Below are 26704 nucleotides of genomic sequence, written 5' to 3'. Positions count from 1 at the left end.
GGCAGGGAGCCTGCTTCCCTCTCACTCTCTCTTCCTGCCTCTCTGCCTACTTGTATCTCTCTCTGTCAAATAAATAAATAAAATCTTTAAAAAAATAAAATAAATAAAAATAAATAAATAAATAAATAAATAAATAACACACTGGGCCAGATGGACCTCATAGAGATATACAGAACCTTCCACCCTAAAACAACAGAACACTCATTCTTCTTTTTTTTTTTTTTTAAAGATTTTATTTATTTATTTGACAGAGAGAGACCACAAGCAGGCAGAGAGGCAGGCAGAGAGAGAGAGAGAGAGAGGGAAGCAGGCTCCCCGCTGAGCAGAGAGCCCGACGCGGGACTCGATCCCAGGACCCTGAGATCATGACCCGAGCCGAAGGCAGTGGCTTAGCCCACTGAGCCACCCAGGTGCCCCGAACACTCATTCTTCTTGAGCATACAGGCAACTTTCTCCAGAACAGACCACATTCTGAGTCACAAATCAGGTCTCAACCCATATCAAAAGACTGAGAGACTGAAATTATTCCTTGCATATTCTCAGACCACAGTGCTTTGAGACTGGAACTCAATCACAAGAAAAAGTCTGGAAAAAATTCAAACACTTGGAAGCTAAAGACCATCCTGCCTGAAATGTTTGGGTCAATCAGGAAATCAAAGAAGAACTTAAACAATTCATGGAAACCAATGAGAACAAAAATACATTGGTCCAAAACCTATGGAATATGGCAAAGGTGGTCCTAAGGGGGAAATATATAGCCATCCAAGACTCACTCAAAAAACCCAAGAAAATCCTGAATACATGAACTCTCTTTACACCTTAAAGAACTGGAGAATCAACAACAAATTAAGCCTACCTGCACACAAGAAGGGAAATAATTAAGATTAGAGCAAAGATCAATGAATTAGAAGCCAAAAATACAGTAAAACACATCAGTGAAACTAGAAGCTGGTTCTTTGAAAGAATGAGATCAATAAAACTACTGGCCACACTTAATCTAAAAGAAAAGAGAAAAGGAGTCAAATTAATAAAATTATGAATGAAAGGGGAGAGATCACGACTAACACGAAGGAAATAGAAACAATTATCAGAAATTATCATTAACAGCTATATGCCAATAAATTAAGCAACGTGAAATGGATGTATTCCCACAAACCTATAAACTATCAAGACTGAAACAGGAAGAAATTGACAACCTGAATAGACCAATAACCAGTAACGGGATTGAAGCAGTGATCAAAAACCTCCCAAGTAACAAGAGTCCATGACCTGATGGATTCCCTGAGGAATTCTACCAAACATTCAAAGAAGAAATAATGCCTGTTCTCCTGAAGCTGTTTCAAAAAATGAGGCCAGCATTACCTTGATCCCAAAACGAGGCAAAGATCCCATCAAAACAGAGAATTTCAGACCAATATCCCTGATGAATATGGATGCCAAAATTCTCAGCAAGATGACTAATAGGATCCAACTGTACATTATAATGATTATCCACCACAACCAGGAAGGATTTACCCCTGGGATACAAGGGTGGCTCAACACTTGTGAATCTATCAATGTGAGAGAATACATAAATAAGAGAAAAGAACCACATGGTACTCTCAGTTGATGCAGAAAAAGCATTTGGCAAAATACAGCATCCTTTCCCGATTAAAACTCTTCAGAGTATAGGGAAAAAGGGAACATTCCTCAATTTTATAAAATACATCTATGAAAAACCCACAGCGAATATCATTCTCAATGGAGAAATGTTGAGAGCCTTTCCCTTAAGATCAGGAATACGACAAGGATTCCCATTCTCGTCATCACTGTTCAACACAGCACTAGAAGTCCTAGCAACTACAGTCAGGCAACAAAAAGAAATACAAGGTATTCAAATGGCAAAGAAGAAGTCAAACTCTCTTCACAGATGACATACTTTACGTGGAAAACCCAAAAGACTCCACTCCCAAATTACTAGAACTAACAGAGCAATTCAGTAATGTGGCAGGATGAAAAACCAATGCACAGAAATCATCAGTTACTTTCTTATACACTAACAATGTAACTGTAAAAAGAGAATTAGAGAATCGATTCCATTTATAATAGCACCAAAAACCATAAGATACCTTGGAATAAATCTAACCAAAGAGGTAAAGGATCTATACTTTAGGAACTACAGAACATTCATGAAAGAAATTGAAGAAGGCATTAAAAAAAAAAAAAAATGGAAAAACATTCCATGCTCATGGATTGGAAGAATAAACATTGTTAAAATGTCTATGCTGCCCAGAGCAATCTATACTTTCAACCCCATCCTGATCAAAATACCAATGGCATTTTTCAAAGTGCTGGAACCAAAATCCTAAAATTTATATGGAACCAGAAAAGACTCCAAATAGCCAAGGGAATGTTGAAAAGAAAAACAAAGCTGGGGCATCATGTTGCTTGACTTAAAGCTATATTACAAAGCTGTAATCATTAAGACAGTAAGGTACAGGCACAAAAACAGACACAGACCAATGGGACAAAATAGAGACTCCAGACATGGACCCTCAACTCCGGTCAACTACTCTTTGAAAAAGCAGGAAAAAAATATCCAATGCAAAAAAGTCTCTTTGATGAATGGTGCTGGGAAAATGGGATAGCTATATACGAAGAATGAAACTCAACCTTCTCCTATACCATACACAAAGATAAACTCTAAATGGATCAAAGACCTCAAGATGAGACAGGAAACCATCAAATACTAGAGGAGAACATAGGCAGTAACCTCTTCAACATTGGCCATAGCAACTTCTGTTAAGACACATCTCCAAAGGCAAGGGAAACAAAAGCAAAAATGAACTTTTGGGACTTCATCAAGATAAAAAGCTTCTGCACAACAAAGGAAACAGTCAACAAAACTAGGAGGAAACCCACGGAATGGGAGAAGATATTTGCAAATGACACTACAGACAAAGGGCAGATATCCAAGATCTATAAAGAACTTCTCAAACTCAACACCTAAAATACAAATAATCAAGTCAAAAAATGGGCAGAAGACATGAACAGTAACTTCTCCAGAGAAGACATACAAATGGCTAACAGACACATGAAAAAACATTCATCATCATTAGCCATCAGGGAAATCAAAACCAGACTGAGATACCACCTTACACCAGTTAGAATGGCCAAAATTGACAAGGCAAGAAATGAGAAGCTGTGGAGAAAGGGGAACCCTCTTACACTGTTGATAGGAATGCAAGTTGGTAGAGCCACTTCGGAAAATGTGTGGAGATTCCTCAAAAAATTAAAAATAGAGCTACCCTATGACCCAGCAACTGCACCACTGGGAATTTACCGCAAAGATACAGATATAGTGAAAAGAAGGTCCATATGCCACCCCAATGTTCATAGCAGCAATGTACCCAGTAGCCAAACTACAGAAAGATCTGAGATGCCCTTCAACAGATGAATAGATGTGGTCCATATATACAATGGAATATTACTCAGCCATCAGAAAGGACAAATACCCAACTTTTGCATCAACATGGACGGGACTGGAGGAGATTATGCTGAGTGAAATAAGTCAAGCAGAGAAAGTCAATTATCATATGGTTTCACTTATTTGTGAAACATAAGGAGTAGCATGGAGGACATTAAGGGACATTAAGAAGGAAGGGAAAAATGAAAGGAGGGAAATCAGAGGGGGAGACGAACCATGAGAGACGGAACTCTGGGAAACAAACTGAAGGTTTTAGAGGGAAGGGGGGAGGGGGATGGGTTAGCTCAGTGATGGGTATTATTAAGGAGGGCACATATTTCATGGAGCACTGGGTGTTTTACAAAAACAATGAATAATGGAACACTACATGAAAAACTAATGATGTACTATATGGTGACTAACATAACAAAATAAAAATAATTAATTTTTAAAATGTAAAAAAACTTTTCAAAGTAGCAGCACATATGACTAATTAAAGGAAATGAACAAAAAGAGAGGAAAAGAACATTAACCATGTGTATACAAATATTGAAATCATGTTGTATACTTGAAGCTAACATAATGTTACATGTCATTTATACCTCAGTTAAAAAAAAAAAAAAAGATGCTCAAGAAGCCCATGGAGAGGGGCACCTGAGTGGTTCAGTGGGTTAAGCCTCTGCCTTTGGCTCAGGTCATGATCTCGGGTCCTGGGATCGAGCCCTTCATCGGGTTCTTTGCTTGGTGGGGAGCCTGCTTCCCCCTCTGTCCCTGCCTGCCTCTCTGCCTACTTGTGATCTCTCTCTGTCAAAGAAATAAAATCTGGAAAAAAAAAGAAGAAGCCCATGGAGAGGGCCATGTGAAAAGGTATTAAGGCTTCCTGCTCACATCCAGCCCCATGTGAGTCATCTTGGAAATATATCCTTAACCCCTCAAGCCTTCAGATGACTGCAACACTGGCCAACATCTTGACCACCACCTCATGAAAGATTGCAAACCAAAACCATCCAATTACTAAGCTGCTTCTCAATTCCTGATCCACAGAAACTACGTGAGATAATATTTATTATTTGTTAAAAAAAAAGCCAAATCTATTTGAAAATTCTTAAAACTATAGCCCTATAATAATTCTTAGTTAATGTCTCTTACTGTATCCTAATAATCAATGTTCTTACCACTAAAACAAAGAAACAAATATTCAAATAAAGTTTATTATTCGTGTTAAAAAAAAAAACAAAAACACTGACCACTTTGCCTAGGCTGACCCATGAGTCTGTCACCCAAGCCAACACATGCAACACTTTCAGCACCTCCTTTTAAATATGCCTAAGTAAATAATATCCATGGGGATGCCACCAACCTGATCTGCTGACAACTTCACTTGGAACAGAGGCTTCTTTCTTCCTTAAAGAAACTGGAACGGACTTTGGATGAGATTTCTGGCATTGAGTCTAAAAGATATATAACATTGGAGCTATTAAAAATTAGTAATTCTGATTAAATACGCTTGTTTTTAAATTGGAAAAAAAAGTACTTAAAAACAATAAACCACACAGCGGGACACACTGATGCTGCAGAAATATGGGTATTTCTTACACTGAGGGATGGGTACATAAGTGCTCATTTATATTATTTTTAATACCTTACATAATATATTCTCTTTTGTAAATTTGAAATATACCAAGTCACAAATTTTAAAAATCTAGAAAGGGGAAATCTCATTCATACATTGCATGTAGCAAAGAAAACTGTTAAAACCATCTTGCAGAAAAAACTGACAATATTTAACAATTTCATTTGAAATGTGCATATCCTACAGAAATGCAGTTTACAACATGTGCACAAAGAGGCATGGACAAAGATGCACATCAGTGTACATGACTATAATAATGAATAGATGGAAACAAATCTACTAGTTGGGGAATATATAAATAAGGAAGCCACTGTACTGTTGTTCAGTGAATACACTATGAAACTCAATTATATAAAGAAACAAAAGCAAGCTTTCACTATATTCTATTCCTCTTAAAACCTCATTAGGATTTTTTAAAATGTATAAACCCATAAGTATGAGGAGAAAGAAAAGGGAACAGATGGGAGATGTCAGCAAACTTTTCTTAAATTGAAAAGCAGATCAGCAGCAACTAATCAGTCCAGAGAGAGCAGAAACATGCTGAGAAAGCACAGAAGGAGAAAGATTAATATTTATGGAGAAACCAGTAAGATCAGTAATTAGATGTGCAAGGCACCTCTAAAAGATGGGTTCCAAGTGAGGCCTACAAACAGAAGAGTTGCTGAAAGTAGGTACAAGAAGCAGTCAGAGTCACGGAGCCTCTCCTCTTCCAACCCTGTCATATTAGATGTTTACTCTCTTAAGTTTCAGAATCAGAAAGGCTATAGACTCAGACACAGCTGAAAGTGAGAGTAATACAGTAGAAACAGAGATATTAAGTGGAAGCATCCAATTGTACCTTCCCTCTGCCCCATGTGGCTGAGAACATTTGTAGTTAGAATCAGACTCCCAAGCAGGACACATTTGTCAGAAAAACCTACCAAGCCAAGTTTTAAAAAAAAACCTATAGATAGTAACACCTGGACATCCACAATGACATGGCCCAGACAGATCACAGCACCGTAAAATCTACCAAGGCACAAATTTACTGCAGAAATAGAACTTCCAATCACCATTTTAGTTTTCCATTCAAATATGAAGAGACCACTAAGATTCACTGGACATATGACAAAAGGCTCTAGTACAAAAAGGCAAGGAATTTGCGAGAAACAGAAACTGTAAAAAGAAATCTTAATAAGAAGAGTTAGGGGCGCCTGGGTGGCTCAGTGCGTCAAAGCCTCTGCCTTTAGCTCAGGTCATGATCCCAGGGTCCTGGGATCGAGCCCCGCGTCGGGCTCTCTGCTTGGCAGGGAGCCTGCTTCCTTCTCTCTCTGCCTGCCTCTCTCCCTACTTATGATCTCTATCTGTCAAATAAATAAAAAATCTTTAAAAAAAAAAAGAAGAGTTAGAGGCATCTAATATCAAGGAATATCATGAAATTTCAAATCACTAAAAGCAGGGACACCAGGGTGGCTCAGTCAGTTGAGAGTCTGACTCTTGATTCCAGCTCAGGTCACAATATCAGGGTTGTGAAATCGAACCCCATGTCTATATTAATGTCAATATCCTGGTTGTAATTCTGCAACTACAGTTTTACAAGATGTTACCCATAGAGGAAACCAGGTAAAGGCCTGTACTCCATTTCTTATAGCTGCTTATTAGTTTATAATTATCTCAATACAAAAAGCTTAATTAGAAAAAAAAATTAGTAGAGTTCCCAAAAATCTTTCTATAGAGTAGAAAGAAACCTTATCTCTTTTTAGGCAGATTGGATTGAAATGAACAGATCCTCACTCTCTCAAGGATTAAGATGGGTCAGTCTGAGATGAAATTTTAGTGAGACTCAATCCATTCGTAGTCTGCCCTGTTCTTAAGAATGAGGTCTCCTGGGAAACTGAGAGCCAGGTGAGACACCCTAGCCCTTAAATATTGGAAGACATCAGTTCTGTCCTGTGAAGGTTTCTGTTCAACTTTTTAGCCTCTTGCCTCAGACTGCTTCAAAATCTGGCAATTGCCTTCTTGGCATAGCAAGACTATATGTCACTCCACCTTTCTGGCTCAGGATTCTGTGCCAGCCCCAGAACTTACAAATGTTCTTTAAGGAAAAGTGCCTACCCATTTGGAACATCCCTGGAATCTAGTTTGTCATGCCATCTCAGCATAGCTGACAAAAACTGCTCTTTCCCACATAGAATCTCTCTGTGTGGGCAGGCCTAAAGCTTTACCTCAGCTTTTGCACCAAATGAGCTAACACTGTAAGGAAAGAAAAAGATTAATAATCATCAACTCATCTCAAGATTCTTCTCTCTTTGGAATTTTATCCAGCCTTTGTTCTTTCCACAGCTCCCCATGTCTCTAAAAATAAAATTTGTTTGCATTTCATTCTTTTTAACCAGCTTTCACAGCAGAAATGCTAGCCTACTGCAATCTGTCCCTTCCTACCTAGGAGTGAAAGCCCTAGCATAACTTTGATACCAAAGCCCTATAAGAACATTTTGCGAAAAGAAATAAAAGACAATACTGTTCATGAACACAGATGCAAATGTTTCAAATACCAGCAAACTAAATTTTAAAAGGTTAATACTTTATGACCAAGTCAAATTTATCTCAGAAAACTTAAGGTTGATTTAACTTTCAAAAACCAGTACTATCTAATTTACCACTTTAAAGAAGGTCTCTCAATTCTGGATCTGTTTTCAGTCTTTGGAACCAAAAGGCTATATATAGCTGACCCCTGAACAAGGGTTTGAACTATGAGGGTCCACTTATTCACAATTTTTGCAATAAATACAGTACTGTAAATGTATTTTTTTCTTCCTTATAACTTTCTTAACACTCTCTTTTCTCTAGTTTAAAAAAAATTTTTTTTTTTTTTTTAAAGATTTTATTTATTTATTTGACACAGAGAGAGATCACGAGCAGACAGAGAGGCAGGCAGAGAGAGAGAGGAGGAAGCAGGTTCCCTGCTGAGCAGAGAGCCCGATGCGGGACTCGATCCCAGGACCCCGAGATCATGACCCGAGCCGAAGGCAGCTTTTTTAAGATTTATTTATTTTAGGGGCACCTGGGTGGCTCAGTGGATTAAAGCCTCTGCCTTCAGCTCAGGTCATGATCCCAGAGTCCTGGAATCGAGCCCTGCATCGGGCTCTCTGCTCAGCAGCGAGCCTGCTTCCTCCCCTCTCTCTGCCTGCTTGTGATCTCTGTCTGTCAAATAAATAAATAAAATCTTTAAAAAAAAAAAGAGGTTAGGTTGACCTAATTCTACAAAATAGCAAACTTTCAAATAGAATTTCTGAAGCTAATGAATAACGACCCTGAGATCACAACCTGAGCCAAAACCATAAGTCAGATGATTAACTAAGTGCACGATCAAGGAGACCCTCTAACTTACTTAATTATAAGAATGCAGTATAGAATACATAAACAAAATATGTGTTAATCAACTGTTTATGTTATCAGTAAGGCTTCTAGTCAACAGTAGGCTATTAGTAAAGTGTTTGGGAAGTCAAAATTATAAGTGGATTTTCAACTGCAAGGGTGGGTCCACAACCCTAACCTCCACATTGTTCAAAGGTCAACTATATAATTCGGTATTTATACAAGTTTCTAATCAAAGTTATTTCTAGCACTACATAGTAGAATTAGGTCAACCTAACCTCTTTTTTTTTTTAAAGATTTTATTTATTTATTTGACAGAGAGAGATCACAAGTAGACAGAGAGGCAGGCAGAGAGAGTGAGAAGGAAGCAGGCTCCCCGCTGAGCAGAGAGCTGGACATGGGACTCGATCCCAGGACCCTGAGATCATGACCCGAGCCAAAGGCAGCGGCTTAAACCACTGAGCCACCCAGGCGCCCCTCAACCTAACCTCTTAAGATATAATCTTTAAAAGACTGATTCTCCTTATAGCAATAGATTAACTTTGGTTTTCAGAATATAACCAAATTTGCCAACCTGGATTAGGAACTTCAGCAGTTGCCCACTTTCCTAAAAACCTAATTCAAGTATTATTTTAGGAGAGGCGAAAAATGATTGTGCTGCAATGTAATAACAATTCTACACCCAGACCTCCAATTTCAAACACATGAAACACCAAGTCAAAATTGTCACAAAACACCTCTAAATGATAAAGAGAGTGGGAATATAGGATTCCCTTTTAAGAATAAGACTTAAAAACAACTAGAATAGATGTAACTATATTGTGTAATGTTTCATCATTAAACTATTAAAGCTATAACAGCTCTTCTTTTTGACTTACCTCTTTGCTTGGTGACTGAATACGTATGTCTCCTATTTTAGGTGTTGAATAAAGCAATGATTTTGTAGAATTTGTGCTAAAATCATTGGCAAGACCTTAAAAAAGCAAAAAAAAAAAAAATTAAATTAACATGGCATAAAATCTTTTGGTACAATTAAAAGCAGCCCTACATAAAATGTGAAGAAGTCTGTAAACTCTTTAAAAACAATTAGTTTAAAATTAAGTACAGACATCACTTCAACATTCAAATGTTCCTAGACGGCATCAGGAACTGAAAAATGCAAACAAGATTCCTGAAGAAATAATATATCAGCTCTTCTTTCAGTGTTTATATAGAAGAAATATTTTTCCACTGTCTGTGTTTCTTTGGTTGGCCTATTCTCTTATTTCAATGCCTTCTACTGCTGACCAGCACTTAGAAAAGTTTTTGCCCTAATTCACCATTTCTATACAAAGAACTGCATATCACCAAACATTAGAGATCCTAAGTATTCTGCACATTTACTCCCCCTATATGAAATACCTTCTCCTGTGCAGCCAAATACTCTACCACTGAGCTATAACCCCATACTTTCTCCTGTGTATGAAAATTATTTATGGACTCCCAGAGTACAGGAATCTAGTATGAACTTAAGGAAATGACAAATTATTCTCTTTTTTGCTACTATTATCCTCAGTGTATCAGGAAGTACATAATGGATTGCATATGTAATCAACATTCTAGGAAAATACTTTACATATATTTAAATGTTAGAATGTATTCACTGAATTTAATATTAATAATATTAATAATATGACACATTTATATTTTCATCCAACCCAACCATCAAAGTCGACCTTTAAGATGTCTTACTATTTTCTTCAAAACAGTCTTGCAAGATTTCCAGTATGTTCTGGCCTTGCTTCGTATTAATGTCAGGTGCTCTAATAAGAAGGAATGAAGGGAAAATGTTACATACCATTTCCAGAAGATATTTGCTATTTAAGTTACCATCTATTTTGAAAATTTCATATCTCATTATAAAATGTTATTTTACTTAATGGGGAAAATATCACTTTTACTATCTCAGGACAAAACAAGTACTTGAGAGTCCAAGAGTTTCCAGAAAAGTATCTGAAGCAGTATGCCGTTATCTACATTAACAATTACATTCCTTGACTGAAGAGCCACATCTAAAGCCATTTTAGACTACCGGTATATCTAAACAACAATATAAATGGTTTTGAACAAATCCAATCCATACTAAAACATTTCTTTAATAAAAACTCATGGTCATAAGTCCTAACAGCTCCAAGTAACAGTCTTCCCTTCAAGTTCTCCAATGCATTTTTTTATTTAACATTATTAACCTTAATAGCAGCTTATGAATCAGTATAAAATTTTCATTGTAGTTTCACATGCAGTTGTAAGAAATAAAATAGAGGAAATCCCTTGTTCACTTTATCTAGTTTCCCCCAAAGGTAACATTTTTAAAATTATACTATCCTACCACAACCAGGATACTGATATCAATACAATCCACTAATCTTATTCCAATTTCTCCAGTTCTACACATACAGTTGGCCCCTGAACAATATGAGTTTGAACTCATACACAGATTTTTTTTCATCCACTCATACAGATTTATTTTTCAGTAAACATACTGGAAAATTTTTTTGGAGATTTGCAAAAATTTGAAAAAACTCAGATAAACCACATAACCTAGAAATATAAAAAGAAATTAATAAAAAGTTAAGTATGTCATGAATGCATAAAATACATGTAGATACTAATCTATTTTACCATTTACTACCATAAAATACAGACAAATCTATTTTTAGAAGTTAAAATTTATCAAAACTTATGCATGCAATACATGGTGCTATTTGTAGTCAAGAGATGTGAAGAAATGTAAAGATGCAGTTAAATCATAATGGCATACAACTGTATGTAGTGCATGCTGTACAACTGTAAGAATTTTAGTCACTCTGCTACTGTTGTGCTGAGCTCCAGTATTAGTGGGTATCCCCTTAAAATGCCATCTAACACTAATCATCTCTGAGTGAGCAGTTCATCTTCTCCAGTAAACTGCGAATTGCAGTAAAAAGTGATCTCTCACAGTTCTCCCATTTTTCATTATGTTTAGTGCAGTACTGTAAACCCCGAATAACACTAGGGGACCCAACAAGGTACCACTAGTGATACTGGAAATGCTACCAAGAAACAGAGAGACCGTCATGACATTACAAGAAAAAGTGGAAATACTTTATATATACCATAGACTGAAGTCTGCCTCTGTGGTTGCCTGCCATTTCAAGATAAATAAATGCAGCACAAGGACTATTGTAAAAAAAGAAATTAGTGAAGCTGTCTTTGCTGCTGTGCCAGTGGATACAAAACCTTGCATTTGGCTAAATACCTTTTTATCTTGTACTGAAAATGCAGCTTTTATGTGGATTGCAGGACCTCTTATGAGAAAGGCATAAATATAGATTCTAATATGGCTTGAAAAAAAGCAAGGTTATTGAAAGATATCTTAAAGCAAAAGAAGGTGAAGGATCTAAAGCTAGAGAATTTAATGCCAGCAAAGGATGGTCTGACAATTTAGAAAGAGACTTGGCTTTTAAAAAAAAGTCAAGATTAGGAGCAAGAGGCAGAGCACTAGGACACCTAAATTCCGTCCAATCCCAGGAATTCAGCTAGATAGCTAACAAACCATTCTGAACACCTACAGACTCAAGAGATCAAAGAAAATAGTAGCAGCAATTCTATGAACAGAAAAGTGACCACTTTCTGGAAGGTAAGGCTTGCGGAGAAGTAAATACAAGGTGATATACAGAAATACAGACCGCAGTGGGTTGGTTGGGGAGGAGAGGAAGCCTCCATCAGCCAGCTCCTGGCAAGTGACAGAGCAGCAGAGCACAAAATCAGAACTTGGAGAAGTCTGCTCCACTGAGGGATGTAGCTCCAGTGGCTAAGGGCAGGCCAGGGGAAGGGGGGGAGCTCTCACTGAGACAGCGTGGTCTCAGGAGCCTCAGCGTCACAGAAAGACTGAGGTTGCCTGAGTGTGGCAGAACTCCCAGGTACCAGAGCAGGGAAGCCAGCTGCAAAGACAGAGCTGAGGAGTGGGTTTCATGCCGTAAACCATGATCCCTGGCACAGGCTACTGTTCTTCAGGCAAGGACCCCACAAGTGGCAAATCCGGGAGACGCCCCGCCCCCCTCCACCGGGAGGGATGGCGCGGGAGCGCACTCCAAGAATCTGCTGGGTTTGGAGACTCCAAACAGGCTCGTGTCCCAGAAAGAAACAGGTCACAGGCGAGGTGAGCACAGGGTGCAGCCGGAGACCAGGTAGACAGGCGTGTTTGACAGCTTTCTCTGAGGGCTCACTGGGAAGTGGGGCTCCAAGCTCTTGTCTCCTCCAGCCTGGAGATTGAGAGGCTGCCATTTTCATTCTCATCCACCAAAGCTGTGCAGAAAGTTGTCAGGGAATAAAAGCTACCAAGAGCAAACCCGAGCAGAGTACTCAGTCTGGCCCCTGGCAAGAGCACTGCCAATTCCGCCTGGGGCAAAGACACTTGAGAATCACTGCAACAGGCCCCTCCCCCTGTTGATGTTGATGTTGATGATCAGCAGGAACATCCAGCCAAGACCAATTTTACCAATCAATGAGAACCGCAAAACTCCAGCACCAGCGGAATACAGCACATGGATTCATGGCTTTTTTCCCCATGATTCTTTAGTCTTTCAAACTTAAATTTTTTTTAATTTTCTTTTTTTTAATTTTTCCTCTTTCTTATTTTAATCAACACCTTTTAATCAATACCTTTTTTAAACTTTTAATTTTATTTTTACATTCATTTTTTGTTCCTTCATTGTATTTAACTTTATTTTTTGTATATATATATGGGGGGTGCATGTGCGTGTGTATATATATAATTATTCTTTCTTTAAAATTTTGGGATACACTTTCTTCTAACAGACTTACACCCTAAATCTAGTGTATGGCTTTGTTCTAGTCTCCAGCCTGAGGATGTTCTCTTCCTTTTTTTTTTTTTTAATTTTTTTCTTTCTTTTTTCAACCAACTTTTATCTTATCAATTACTTTTTAGAAGTCTTTTTTAATTTCCATCTTTACAGTCATATCCCATCTCTTCATCGCATTTACCCTTATTTGTGTGTGTGTGTATATACATATACATGATTTTCTTTCATTAAAATTTTGGGAGGCAGTTTCTTCTTTTGTTTTTAATTTTTTTTTAAAGATTGTATTTATTTATTTGAAAGATATCACAAGTAGGCAGAGAGGCAGGCAGAGAGAGTGAGAGGGAAGCAGGCTCCGTGTTGAGCAGAGAGCCTGATGCAGGACTCGATCCCAGGGCTCTGGGATCATGACCTGAGCCAAAGGCCAGAGGCTTTAACCCACTGGGCTACCCAGGTGCCCTGGGAGGCAGTTTCTTCTAACAGACCAAAATATACCCAAAATCTAAAGTGTGGCTCTGTTCTATTCACCAGCCTGATGAAATTCTTTCTTTTTTTTTCTTTTTCTTTTTTTTCCCCCTTTCTTTTGCCTCCCATTGCAGGTCTCTTCTGATTCATTTAGTGTATATTCATTTAGTGTATATAAAATAGTGTATATTTTACGTTGTTTACCCTATTGGCATTTTGTTCTCTCATTCATCTATTCTTCTTTGGACAAAATGACAAAAATGGAAAAACTCATCTCAAAAAAAAGAACAAGAGGCAGTACCAACCACGAGGGACCTAATCAATACGGACATCAGTAAGATACCAGAACTAGAGTTAAGAATGATGATTAGAAACTTAAAAGCTGAGCTTGAAAAAAGCATAGAAGATACTAGAGAATCGTTTTCCAGAGAAGTAAAAGAACTAAATTCTAACCAAACTGAAATCAAAAAGGCTATTAATGACATACAATCAAAAATGGAGGCTCTTACTTCTAGGAGAAATGAGGCAGAAGAGAGAATTAGTGATATAGAAGACCAAATGATGGAGAATAAAGAAGCTGAGAAAAAGAAATAAACAGCTAATGGATCAGGAGGGGAGAATTCAGGAGATAAGTGATACTGTCAGATGAAACAATATTAGAATAATTTGGATCCCAGAAGGAAGGAGAGAGAGAGGGTATTATGCTGAGCGAAATAAGTCAATCAGAGAAAGACAATTATCATATTATCTCCCTGATAGAGGAATTTGAGAGGCAGAGTGGGGGGCTTGGGAAGTAGGAAACAAAAAAAAGAAGCAAGATGGGATGGAGAGGGAGACAAACCATAAGAGACTCTTAATCTCACAAAACAAACTGAGGGTTGCTGGGGGCAAAGGGGGTATGGAGAGGATGGTTGGGTTATGGATATTAGGGAGGGTATGTGAAATGGTGAGTGCTGTGACGTGTATAAGCCTGACAATTCACACACCTGTGCCCCTGGGGCAAATAATACATTATATCTTAATAAAAATAATTAATTAAAAATAAAAAAATAAAAGCTTCCAGGATAGACAAAAACTAAAAAAAATTGAAAACACCAATCCAGCTCTATAGGAAATATTGAAAGGGGTCCTCTAAGCAAAGAGAGAGCCTAAAAGTAACATAGATGAGAAAGGAACAGAGACAATACACAGTAACAGTCACCTTACAGGCAATACAATGGCACTAAATTCCTATCTTTCAATACTTACCCTGAAACTAAATGTGCTAAATACCCCAATCAAAAGACAGAGGGTAACAGAATGGATTAAAACAACAAGCCCTACAGTGGGTTAAGGCCTCTGCCTTCGGCTCAGGTCATGATCCCAGGAGCCTGGGATCAAGCCCCAATCTGGCTCTCTGCTCAGCAGGGAGTCTGCTTCCTCCTCTCTCTGCCTGCCTCTCTGCCTACTAGATCTCTGTTTGTCAAATAAATAAAATCTTAAAAAAAAAAAAAACAAAAAACCAAGCCCAATCGATATGTTGTCTGCAGGAAACTCATTTTAGACCCAAAGACACCTCCAGACTTAAAGTGAGGGGGTGGAAAACAATTTACCATGCCAATGGACATCAAAAGAAAGCTGGGGTGGCAATCCTTCTATCAGGCAAATTAGATTTTAAACCAAAGACTATAATAAGAGATGAGGACACTATATCATACTTAAAGGGTCTATCCAGCAAGAAGATCTAACAATTTTAAATATCTATGGCCCTAACATGGGAGGAGCCAATTATATAAACCAATTAGTAACAAAACCAAAGAAAGACATCAACAATAATAAATAGTAGAGGACTTTAACACCCCCCCCTCACTGAAATGGAGAGATCATCTAAGCAAAGGCAATAAAGGCCTTAAAAGACACAGTGGACCAGATGACATCACAGATATATTCAGAACATTCTATCCCAAAACAACAGAATACACATTCTTCTCTAGTGCACATGGAACATTCTCCAGAATAGATCACATCCTCAGGGGGCACCTGGGTGGCTCAGTGGGTTAAAGCCTCTGCCTCCAGCTCAGGTCATGATCCCAGGGTCCTGGGATCGAGTCCCACATCGGGCTCTCTGCTCAGCAGGGAGCCTGCTTCCTCCTCTCTCTCTGCCTGCTTCTCTGCCTACTTCTGATCTTTGTCTGTCAAATAAATAAAATCTTTAAAAAAAAAAAAAATCACATCCTCGGTCACAAATCAGTCTCAACCAGTACCAAAAGACTGGGATCACTCCCTGTATATTTTCAGAAGTTAGAACTCAATCACAAGAGGAAAGGTGAAAAGTACTCAAATACATGGAGGCTAAAGAGCATCCTACTAAAGAATGAACAGGTCATCATGAAATTAAAGAAAATTTTTAAAAATTCATTGAAACAAATGATAATGAAAACACAACTGTTCAAAATCACTGGGATGCATCAAAGGCAGTCCTAATAGGAAAGTATATTGCAATATGAGACTTTCTCAACAAGAAATGACTCCAATACACAACCTAACCCTATACCTAAAGGAGCTAGAGAAAGAATAGCAAAGAAAGCCTAAACCCAGCAGAAGAGAAATCATAAAGATCAGAGCAGAAATCAATGAAACAGAAAACAAAAGAACAACTGAACAAATCAACAAAACTAGGAGCTGGTTCTTTGAAAGAATTAATAGATTGATAAACCCCTGGCCAGACTTATCAAAAAGAGAAAAGGACCCAAATTAATAAAATCATGAATGATAAAATCATGAATGAAAGAGGAAAGATCACAACCAACACCAAAGAAATACAAACAAGTATAAGAACATATTATGAGCAACAATACGCCAGCAAATTAGACAATCTGGAAGAAATGGATGCATTCCTAGAGATGTATAAACTACCAAAACTGAACCAGGAACAAACAGAAAACCTGAACAGACCCATAACGAGTAAGGAAACTGAAGCAGTCATCAAAAAAAATCTCCCAACAAGAGCCCAGGGTCAGAGGGCTTCCCAGGGAAATTCTACCAAACATTTAAAGAAGAATTAATACCTATTCTCCTGCAACTGTTCCAAAAAATAGAAACGGAAGGAAAACTTCCAAACTCATTTTGTGATGAGCACTACCTTGATTCAAATACCAGACAAAGATCCCATCAAAAAAGAGAATTACAGACCAATATCCCTGATGAACATGGATGCAAAAATTCTCGCCAAAATACTAGCCAATAGGATCCAACAGTACATTAAAAGGATTATTCACCATGACCAAGTGGTATTTATTCCTGGGCTGCAAGGATGGTTCAACATCTGCAAATCAATCAATGTGATACAATACATTAATAAAAGAACAAACAAGGGGCGCCTGGGTGGCTCAGTGGCTTAAAGCCTCTGCCTTCGGCTCGGGTCATGATCCCAGGGTCCTGGGATCGAGCCCCATATCGGGCTCTCTGCTCAGCAGGGAGCCTGCTTACCCCCTCTCTCTCTGCCTGCCTCTCTGCCTGCTTGTCATCTCTGTCTATCAAATAAATAAATAAAATCTTTAAAAATAAATAAATAAATAAATAAAATAAATAAATAAAAGAACAAACAAGAACCATATGATCCTCTCAATAGATGCTGAAAAAAGATGCTGAAAAAGCATTTGACAAAGTACGGCACACTTTCTTAATCAGTCTTCAAAGTGTAGGGATAGAGGGCATATACCTCAATATCATCAAAGCCATCTATGAAAAACCCACTGCAAATGTCGGTCTCAATGGGGAAAAACTGACAGCTTTTCCCCTAAGGTCAGGAACACAGCAGGGATGCCACTATCACCACTGCTATTCAACATATTGCTAGAAGTCCTAGCCTCAGCAGTCAGACAACAAAAAGAAATACATCCAAATCATCAAAGAAGAAGTCAAACTCTCACTCTTTGCAGATGGTATGACATTTTACGTGGAAAACCCAAAAGACTCCACCCCAAAACTACTAGAACTCATACAGGAATTCAGTAAAGTGTCAGGATATAAAATCAATGCACAGAAATCAATTGCATTTCTATACACCAACAACACAGAAAAAAGAGAAATTAAGGAGTCGATCCCATTTACAGTAGCACCAAAAACCATAAGATACCTAACAATAAAGCTAACCAAAGAAGCAAAGAATCTATACTCAGAAAACTATAGAATACTCATTAAAGAAACTGAGGAAGACACAAAGAAATGGAAAAACGTTCCATGCTCATGGATTGGAAGAACAAAAATTGTGAAAACGTCTATGCTACCTAAAGCAATCCACACACTTAATGCAATCCCTATCAAAATACCATCCATTTTTTTCAACGAACTGGAACAAGTAATCCTAAAATTTATATGGAACCAGAAAAGACCTCGAATAGCCAGAAGAATGCTGAAAAAGAAAACCAAAGTTGGTGGCATCACATTTCCAGACTTCAAACTCTATTACAAAGCTGTAATCAGTGCCAGTATGATAACTGGCACAAAAACAGACACACAGATCAACAGAACAGACTAGAGTGCCCAGAAATGAACCCTCACCTCTATGGTCAACTAATCTTTGATAAAGCAGGAAAAAAATGTCCAATGGAAGAAAGTCTCTTCAACAGAGTTGGGAAAATTGGACAGCCACATGCAGAAAAATGAAACTGGACCACTTTCTTTCACCATGCACAAAATAGACTCAAAATGGATGAAAGACCTCAATGTGAAATAGGAATCCATCAAAATCCTTGCAGAGAATACAGCCACAGCAACTTCTTCCTAGAGACATCGCCAAAGGCAAGGGAAGCAAGGACAAAAGTGAACTATTGGGCCTTCATCAAGGTATCAAGATCAAAAGCTTTTGCACAGCAATGGAAACAGTCAACAAAACCAAAAGACAACTGACAGAATGGGAGAAGATATTTGAAAATGATGTATCAGATAAAGGGCTAGTATCTAAAATCTATAAAGTCCTTATCAAACTCAACACCCAAAGAACAAATAATCCAATCAAGAAATGGGCGGAAGACTGGAACAGACATTTCCACAACGAAGACATCCAAAAGGCCTACAGACACATGAAAAAGTGCTCCATATCACCAGGCATCAGGGAAATACAAATCAAAAGTGATTGAGATACCACCTCACACCAGTCAGAATGGTTTAAAATTAACAGCTCTTTCTGCCCACGGGTCTTGTCCCCGTGCTTTAATAAACCACCATTTTGCACCAAAGATGTATCAAGAATTCTTTCTTGGTCATCGGCTCCGGACTTCAGCCCACCGAACCTCACCTAGGTTCTAGAACTTCATCATATGGTGCCCGAACGTGGGGCTGTGAGTCTTTACGCTTGGACTCTGAGCTTCGGTGCAAAATTGGTGAGTACTTTCTCTCCTTTTCCTTTTCTCTCATTCTCTCTCTCTCTGCCTGCCTCTCTACCTGCTTGTGATCTCTGTCAAATAAATAAAATCTTTAAAAAAAAAAAAAAAACGGGCACCTGGGTGGCTCAGTGGGTTAAGCCGCTGCCTTTCACTCAGGTCATGATCTCAGGGGTCCTGAGATCGAGTCCCGCATCGGGCTCTCTGCTGAGCAGAGAGCCTGCTTCCCTCTCTCTCTCTCTGCTCGCCTCTCTATCTACTTGTGATCTCTCTCTGTCAAATAAATAAAATCTTTAAAAAATAAATAAATAAATTAGATTAAAAAAAAACAAATTAACAAGTCGGGGAACAACAGGTGTTGGTGAGGATGTGGAGAAAGGGGAACCCTCCTACACTGCTGGTGAGAATGCAAGCTGGTGCAGTCACTCTGAAAAATAGTATAGAGGTTTCTCAAACAGTTGAAAATAGAGCTACCCTACAACCTAGAAACTACACTACTGGGTATTTACCCCAAAGATGTAAGAGTAGTGATCTGAAGAGTCACATATACCCCAATGTTTACAGCAGCAATGTTCACAATAGCCAAACTATGGAAAGAGCCTATATATCCATCAACAGAGAAAGGATAAAGAAGATGTGGTATATATACACAGTGGAATAATTATGCAGCCCTCAAAAAGGAAAAACCGAAATCTTGCCATTTGCCACATGGGCAGAACTAGAGGGTATTATGCTAAATGAAATAAGTCAATCAGAAAGGGACAATTATCATACGATCTCACAGATTTGAGTTATTTGAGAAACAAGACAGAGGATCATAGGGGAAGGGAGGGAAAAATGAAACAAGATGAACTAGAGAGGGAGACAAACCTTAACAGATTCTTGGTCTCAGAAAACAGGGTTGCTGGAGTGGAAGGGGATGGAAGGGATGGAGTGGCGGGGTGATGGACACTGGGGAGGGTATGTGCTATGATAAGTGCTGTGAATTGTGTAAGATTGATGAATCACAGACCTGAACCCCTGAAACACATGACACATTATATGTTAATTTTAAAAAAGTCAAGATAACATGAGAAGAATCTTCTGTTGAACAAAAGGCAGTATATAGGGGCGCCTGGGTGGCTCAGTTGGTTAAGGCACTGCCTTCAGCTCAGGTCCAGATCCCAGAGTCCCAGGACGGAATCCCACATCAGACTCCCAGCTCTGCGGGGAGTCTGCTTTTCCCTCTGATCTTCTCCCCTATCATGTTCTCTCTCACTCAAATAAATAAATAAAATCTTTAAAAAAAAAAAAAAAAGGCAGCATACAAGTTCCCAGATGCTGCAGCTCAAGTCATGATCTCAGGATCATGAGACCGAGCGCCCCACTCAGTGCAGAGTCTGCTTAAAACGTTCTCCCTTCTCCCTCTGCCCATCCACTGTCCCCATTGCTTGTGTACACTCTCTCAAAATAATAATAATAATAATAAAAACCGGCTCAGTCAGTTAGGCATCCAACTTTTGATTTCAGCTCAGATCATGATCTCAGGGTCATGAGAATATGCCCTATATCGGGTTCCATGCTGGGCATGGAGCCTGCTTAAGATTATCTCTCTCCCTGTCTCTCTGCCGCTCCCTCCTACTTACATGTCTGCTTCCACACTCCCCTCTCCAACAACAACAACAACAACAAAAAAGGGCTCAGTCAGTTAATTATCCAACTCTTGGTTTTGGCTCAGGATCCTGGGATCAAGCCCCTCATCGAGCTCCCCTCACAAAAAGGAGTCTGCTTGTCTCCCACTCTCTCTGCCCCTCCCCCTGCTTACACACATGCGCGCGCGCTCTCTCTCTAAAATAAATAAAGCTACTTTTCTAAAAAAAGACAGAAAACGAAAATCACTGAGTAAAAAGGAACTCTGTGTAAACATATTTTAAAGCAGACAAAATTGTCCTATTCTAGAAAAAACATGCCAGAGAGGACATTTATTATTAAGGAAGAGAAGCAAGCAAAGGATAGGCTAACTCTACTGTTTTGTGCAAATAATAATAATCAGGACTGACTTATCTACAAAACTGCTAAACCCCAGCTTTAAGGAAAAAGATAAACACCAGCTGCCAGATTTGGGGTTGTACTATAGCTGAGCAATGAGAATCCTTCTTCTGTACTGGTTCTACCAGTGCTTTGTCCCTGAATTCAGGAGGTATCCTACCAGTAAGGATCCATCTGTCTTTTAAAGTTCTTCTGATATTGGGGCGCCTGGGTGGCTCAGTGGGTTGGGGCCTCTGCCTTCGGCTCAGGTCATGGTCTCGGGGTCCTGGGATCGAGCCCCGCATCGGGCTCTCTGCTCCGCGGGGAGCCTGCCTCCTTCTCTCTCTCTGCCTGCCTCTCTGTCTAGTTGTGATTTCTCTCTGTCAAATAAATTAAAAAAAAAAAAAAAAAAAAGTTCTTCTGATATTAAAAATGCCACTGGCCACCCAAAACCCCAAGAGTTCAACACTGAAGGAGTCAAAATGGTATACCTGCCCCCAACAACTTCTCAAATTCAGCCTCTAGAACAGAGGATCATAAGGACTGTAAAGACTCATTACACATGGTTCTCTATGCTATGGAATATGTAACAGAGAAAACATCATGAAAGTCTGGAAGGATTACAGCATTGAAGATACCATTATTGTTAGAGAAAAAGCTATGAAAACCATTAAGCCCAAAGCAATAAACTCCTGCTGGAGAAAACTATGTGCAGATGTAACACATGACTTCACAGGATTTATGATGGAGCCAATCAAGAAAAGTCATGAAAGAGCTTGTGGATATGGCAAAAAAGGTGGGGGTACAGGGTTTCAAAATAAGGGTCTTGGGGAAATTAATGAGCTAACAGACATCAACCCCAGAGGAATTAACAGAAGATGACTATCTGGACATGAGCACTTCTAAATCAGTACCAGACAAGGTAGGAGAAGATGCAGAAGCACTATCAGAAAACAAATTTACATTAGACAATCTGATAAGAGGCTTCCAATTACTCAAGACTGTTTCTGGCCTCTTTTATGACATGAACCTTCTAACTGTCATAACAGACAGTGAAAATAAGGTAAACGGCAGAAGGACTGGTACCATTGGTACCATATAAAATCAATTTTAGAGAAATGAAAAAGCAAACATCAAACAAAAATTATAATCTAATTGTATAAAGTTATACCAAGCATGCCTGCCTCTCCTGCCTCCCCTTTTACCTCCCCCACCTCCTCTGCCTCCATCACACCTGAAACAAATCACCTCAGCTCTTTCTCCTCCTCTTCAGCCTGTTCAGTGTGAAGACAATGAGGATAGAGATCTTTGTGATGATCCACTTCCACTTAATGAGCAGTAAAAAATCAGCATGCCATATCATTAATGAACTATGTATGTGCACATGTGAAAATCTAGTAACTGTATGGCAAGAAACGTATGAAAAGATTTGTGTGTCATTGTCATCATCATCATCTAAGTATTCACTGTGTAGAACATCTTGTGCAAAACTTTTTTTTTTTAGTATATGTGCTGCCGAAGCGAGCACTCTTGTGCAAAACTTGACGGAAGTGGATAGCCTATCTTTACATAGGCATAAGGTGAGTGATATTTAATATAAAATTAATAATGTGTTATCTTACTGTCTTTAACTTTCCTTTCAAAGAATTATACTACCATACAGTATGTCTCTCCTCACAGGTAAGTGGTTTAATAAAAGAGTAACAATGTTTCCAAACTATATTATGAATATAACTATAATACCATATGCTGTATGCTGTAAAAATTTTACAACAATTCATTCATTAGTGGATAGACTAGGCTACCATAAAACAATCATATTGATCACACCAGGCTACCATAAAGCAATCATATTACTGCTTATTTATCAATACCTGATATATTTGTAAATAAATACCTGTTAAATTTGTAAATAAATATGAATTTCTTTCCCACATTTTTTCATGTCTGATGTCTAGTGCTAGTAATATATATAACATCTACAGGGTTTTGTATAAGACTGTATTAATGTAGGTAATAACAGACAATTCTTCTTGTAAACAGGCAATAAAAACTTACTATTACCATACAGTACAGTACTGTAATTGTGTTTCCTTATGATTTTCTTAATAACATTTTCTATTCTTTAGCTTCTTTTATTGTAGAATACAGTATATAATATGCAGTATACAAAGCATGTGTTGATTATTTATGTTATTGGTAAGGCTCCCAGGCAACAGTAGGCTGTTAGTAAAAGTTTTGGGGGAGTCAAAAATAACATGAGGATTTTCAACTTTACAGTGGTCAGCAACCCTAACCCCCAAGATGTTCAAGGGTCAACTGTACTCGTTTGCAAGTTTATGTTAATACCTAGTTCTGTGCAATTTATGACATCTGTAGGTTCAGATATCCCCACCCACCACAGTCAAGATACTAAACAGTTCCACACTACAAAGATCCTATGTTGCCTTTTTATAACCTACACCCATGTTTTCTTTTAGCCCCACCAAATATGCTGCATCTTTGTAATATTGCCATTCAATCCACTCTATTGAGTGCTTTCCCCATGGCTGTCAGTCAGAACTAGGACTGATTCTTCCTGAACCATAATTTATCAGCCAAGTTTCTTTTCTCACTGCTACTAAGTCACTACAGTGTTTGCATTAATATTTCTGTTAATATAAAATCACTAAGCAGACTATACTTAATCAGTGGGCACAGAAATCATTGTTAGAAGTAATTTTTCCCTTCTTCATTTAAAAATCACTTTCTGAAGATAGAAATAAAAATGACTTAAAAAACTTAAATATATAGGGGCACCTGGGTGGCTCAGTGGGTTAAGCCACTGCCTTCGGTTCAGGTCATGATCTCAGGGTCCTGGGATCGAGTCCCGCATCGGGCTCTCTGCTCAGCAGGGAGCCTGCTTCCCCCTCTCTCTCTCTGCCTACTTGTGATCTCTGTCTGTCAAATAAATAAATAAAAAATCTTAAAAAAAAAAAAAGCTTAAATATATAACTCACCTGGAAGATCGGCAAAATCTTCTTCTGTAGTCATTTTTGAGATGATCCTAAAAGAAAAGTAAATCATCCAACTGGTGAAAATTTAAGTTCCTCATTTATTCATTCAGCAGGTTTTGATAATTGCACATTATAATACTATAAAGAGGAATTCATCTGATCAAGTGAAAGAGAACTTGCCTCATATCTACTATTTCAAAATCTTTGCTTATACTATTTGCTCACCCTGGGATTTATTCCATCTTTCTCCTTTTCCTCTACCTGCCTCCATACCTTTTCCATCATCAAAATTCCAACTATCTGTGCTTCTAATAATTCAAATTGGTTGACTAGCAATATCTACTTATCTCCTTTACTTGCGGGCAGATTCCTATAGAATAATAGTTAAGCACTAAAATGACATAAAACAACAATGAAAAAGAGAGTGGAAGAGAGGACCACCTATTAACAAAAAAATTTAACAAATTTCTAGAAGATGGAAAAAAATGGAGTATGTTAATTGATGAAGCAGAATTAAAGCAGTAGCAGCCAAAAGTAAACTCGGGGGATCTAGTTTTTGATGGGTCATAAAGCTAATCTGCCCAAGAAAAAGCCGTAACAATGCAGAACTAGGAAACTTGAAATATGAAAGAGGAAAGAGAAAGGGAATGAACAGAATAAAGGACTCCCACATCCTGACCCCATCAACACAGAGCTAACTAACTGAATTTAAAGAATACAGAGCTAAAAAACTGTATTCTATTGTTTCAGTCTTAAATATCACCAGCATCGATGGATCACCAGACATTTAAAAGTCTCTAAACAAAACAGGAAAATCAAGACATTTTAAAAATGGAAAAGAAAAAGGCCCAAAAGAAAACTGAAACCCAGAGTGAGAAAGAAGAGCATAACCCAACATATAAACCTGTCAAATTTTTATGTTGTACATTTGAAAGTAATGTAACATTGAGTGTCAACAAACCTATTTTTTATAGATTTTATTTATTTATTTGTTAAAGAGAAAGAGACAGAGCACAGGCAGAGAGAGCGGTGGGCAGAAGGAGAAGCAGGTTCCCTGTGGAGCAAGGAGCCCAATGAGGGACTCCATCCCAGGACCTTGGGATCCTGACCGGAGCAGAGGCAGATACTTAACTGACTGAGCCACCCAGGCTAGGCTTCTAGGAAAGAGAAAAAAAAAGAGAGAGAAAGAAAATGTTAAAACAAAAAACAAAACTCTAATTAGTACGTGGAAAAGAGATGTGAAATACTGGACTCATAAAACAAAAGTGGTAAACTACATTGAGCCCAAGAAAAAAAAAATTTTTTTTTAAATATTTTATTTATTTGACAGCGAGAGAGAGAGAGATCACAAGTAGGCAGAGAGGCAGGCAGAGAGAGAGAGGGAAGCAGGCTCCCTGTGGAGCAGAGAGCCCGATGTGGGACTCGATCCCAGGACCCTGAGATCATGACCTGAGCCGAAGGCAGCGGCTTAACCCACTGAGCCACCCAGATGCCCCAAGAAAAATTCTTAATAATTAAAAACATTTTTGCCTAAAATTTAAAAAAGCAGTAATTATGAAAAAGCTAAGATATGTCTGGGGGGGGGGAAGACCAAAAAATGAAGAAATAGAAAACGGGAAAACAAAGAAGTTCCAAAAATCAGGAGGTCCAACTTCTGACCAATTGTTATTCCATAAAAAACAAAGAAAAAGAAAAGAGATATACTCTGAGAAAATACACAATCAAATTCCCTAAATCTGCAGAGCATATAGCCAGCATGATGAATTTAAGAGGATCCATACCTAGGCCATAATAGTGAAATTTCTGAAAAAGTGAGACTAAGAAATGCTAGGCTGCTTCCAGAAAGAAAAAGATCATTAACTCCGACAAGGAAACAGCCTCATCACTGGGAACAACAGGAAAAATAAAACACAGAGACATGCTGATTTCGGAAACCGAGAGCATATTTGAGATACTTAGGGTTCTATCTTTGTTAGATCAATCCTAGTTGAAAACTGGGTAGTAACAGGATGAACAGCATGCTTTAAAAAATGTTATCAATACCAAATATTTATTGAGCCTCATTTTCACTTGGCCCAATGGACTATAAATGACCCCACCACACATAAACACTCTCTACCCCACTCATGCTCTGACATCCTGAATTGAACCACCCCCCTGACTGTACTCAGGCTCCAACACAGGTCTCTGGGTCATTGTAGTTTTCCACCCATAGGGATCTCCTACCTTGCCTGATCCCACCTAAAGGATTTTCGCCTCAATTATTCAACAAGATGAAGACCTCTTACTTGATTTTTAAAAACTTGAAGACCTCTATTTGATTTTTAAAACTTGAGAGCAGAGACTTCATGATAAGCTATTTATATTCTTCCCAGAACCTTGTCTAGTGTATTATACACCACACAAACACCATTTTCTTATGTTTTTGATATACTAAATAAGTGAGACCACAAACTTAAATTAAAAATGTTTTCCTTAAAGAAGGTGAGATATACAAGGGTAATGATTATAGAAGGCTGACTGGGGTCATGAAAAACAAGAAATTCAGTCAGTATGAAAACTGAGACTAATTTCAACCAGTCTAAGCTTCCCAAATT

General features: G+C 38.3%; 1 protein-coding gene across 2 annotated transcripts in view; it reads right to left on the bottom strand.

The window, feature by feature from the left end:
* The window catches only part of CENPC (centromere protein C), a 100933-nt gene that overhangs the window by 71289 nt on the left and 2940 nt on the right, over nt 1–26704 (bottom strand). The window contains exons 2-5 of one of the 2 annotated variants that reach the window (XM_045997962.1): nt 24111–24157; nt 10167–10237; nt 9314–9408; nt 4806–4896 (exon numbers count right to left, since the gene is read on the bottom strand). In XM_045997962.1, the coding sequence (XP_045853918.1) occupies nt 4806–4896; nt 9314–9408; nt 10167–10237; nt 24111–24157 (304 nt within the window). The remainder of the gene's footprint in view (nt 1–4805; nt 4897–9313; nt 9409–10166; nt 10238–24110; nt 24158–26704) is intronic. The other variant, XM_045997963.1, reaches the window with a different exon arrangement.

The sequence above is a fragment of the Meles meles genome, chromosome 2 (assembly GCF_922984935.1).
Source record: "Meles meles chromosome 2, mMelMel3.1 paternal haplotype, whole genome shotgun sequence".
NCBI classification, from domain to species: Eukaryota; Metazoa; Chordata; class Mammalia; order Carnivora; family Mustelidae; genus Meles; species Meles meles.
The sequence above is the reverse complement of the archived record's forward strand: the minus strand, read 5'-3'. Positions and strand labels throughout refer to the sequence as shown.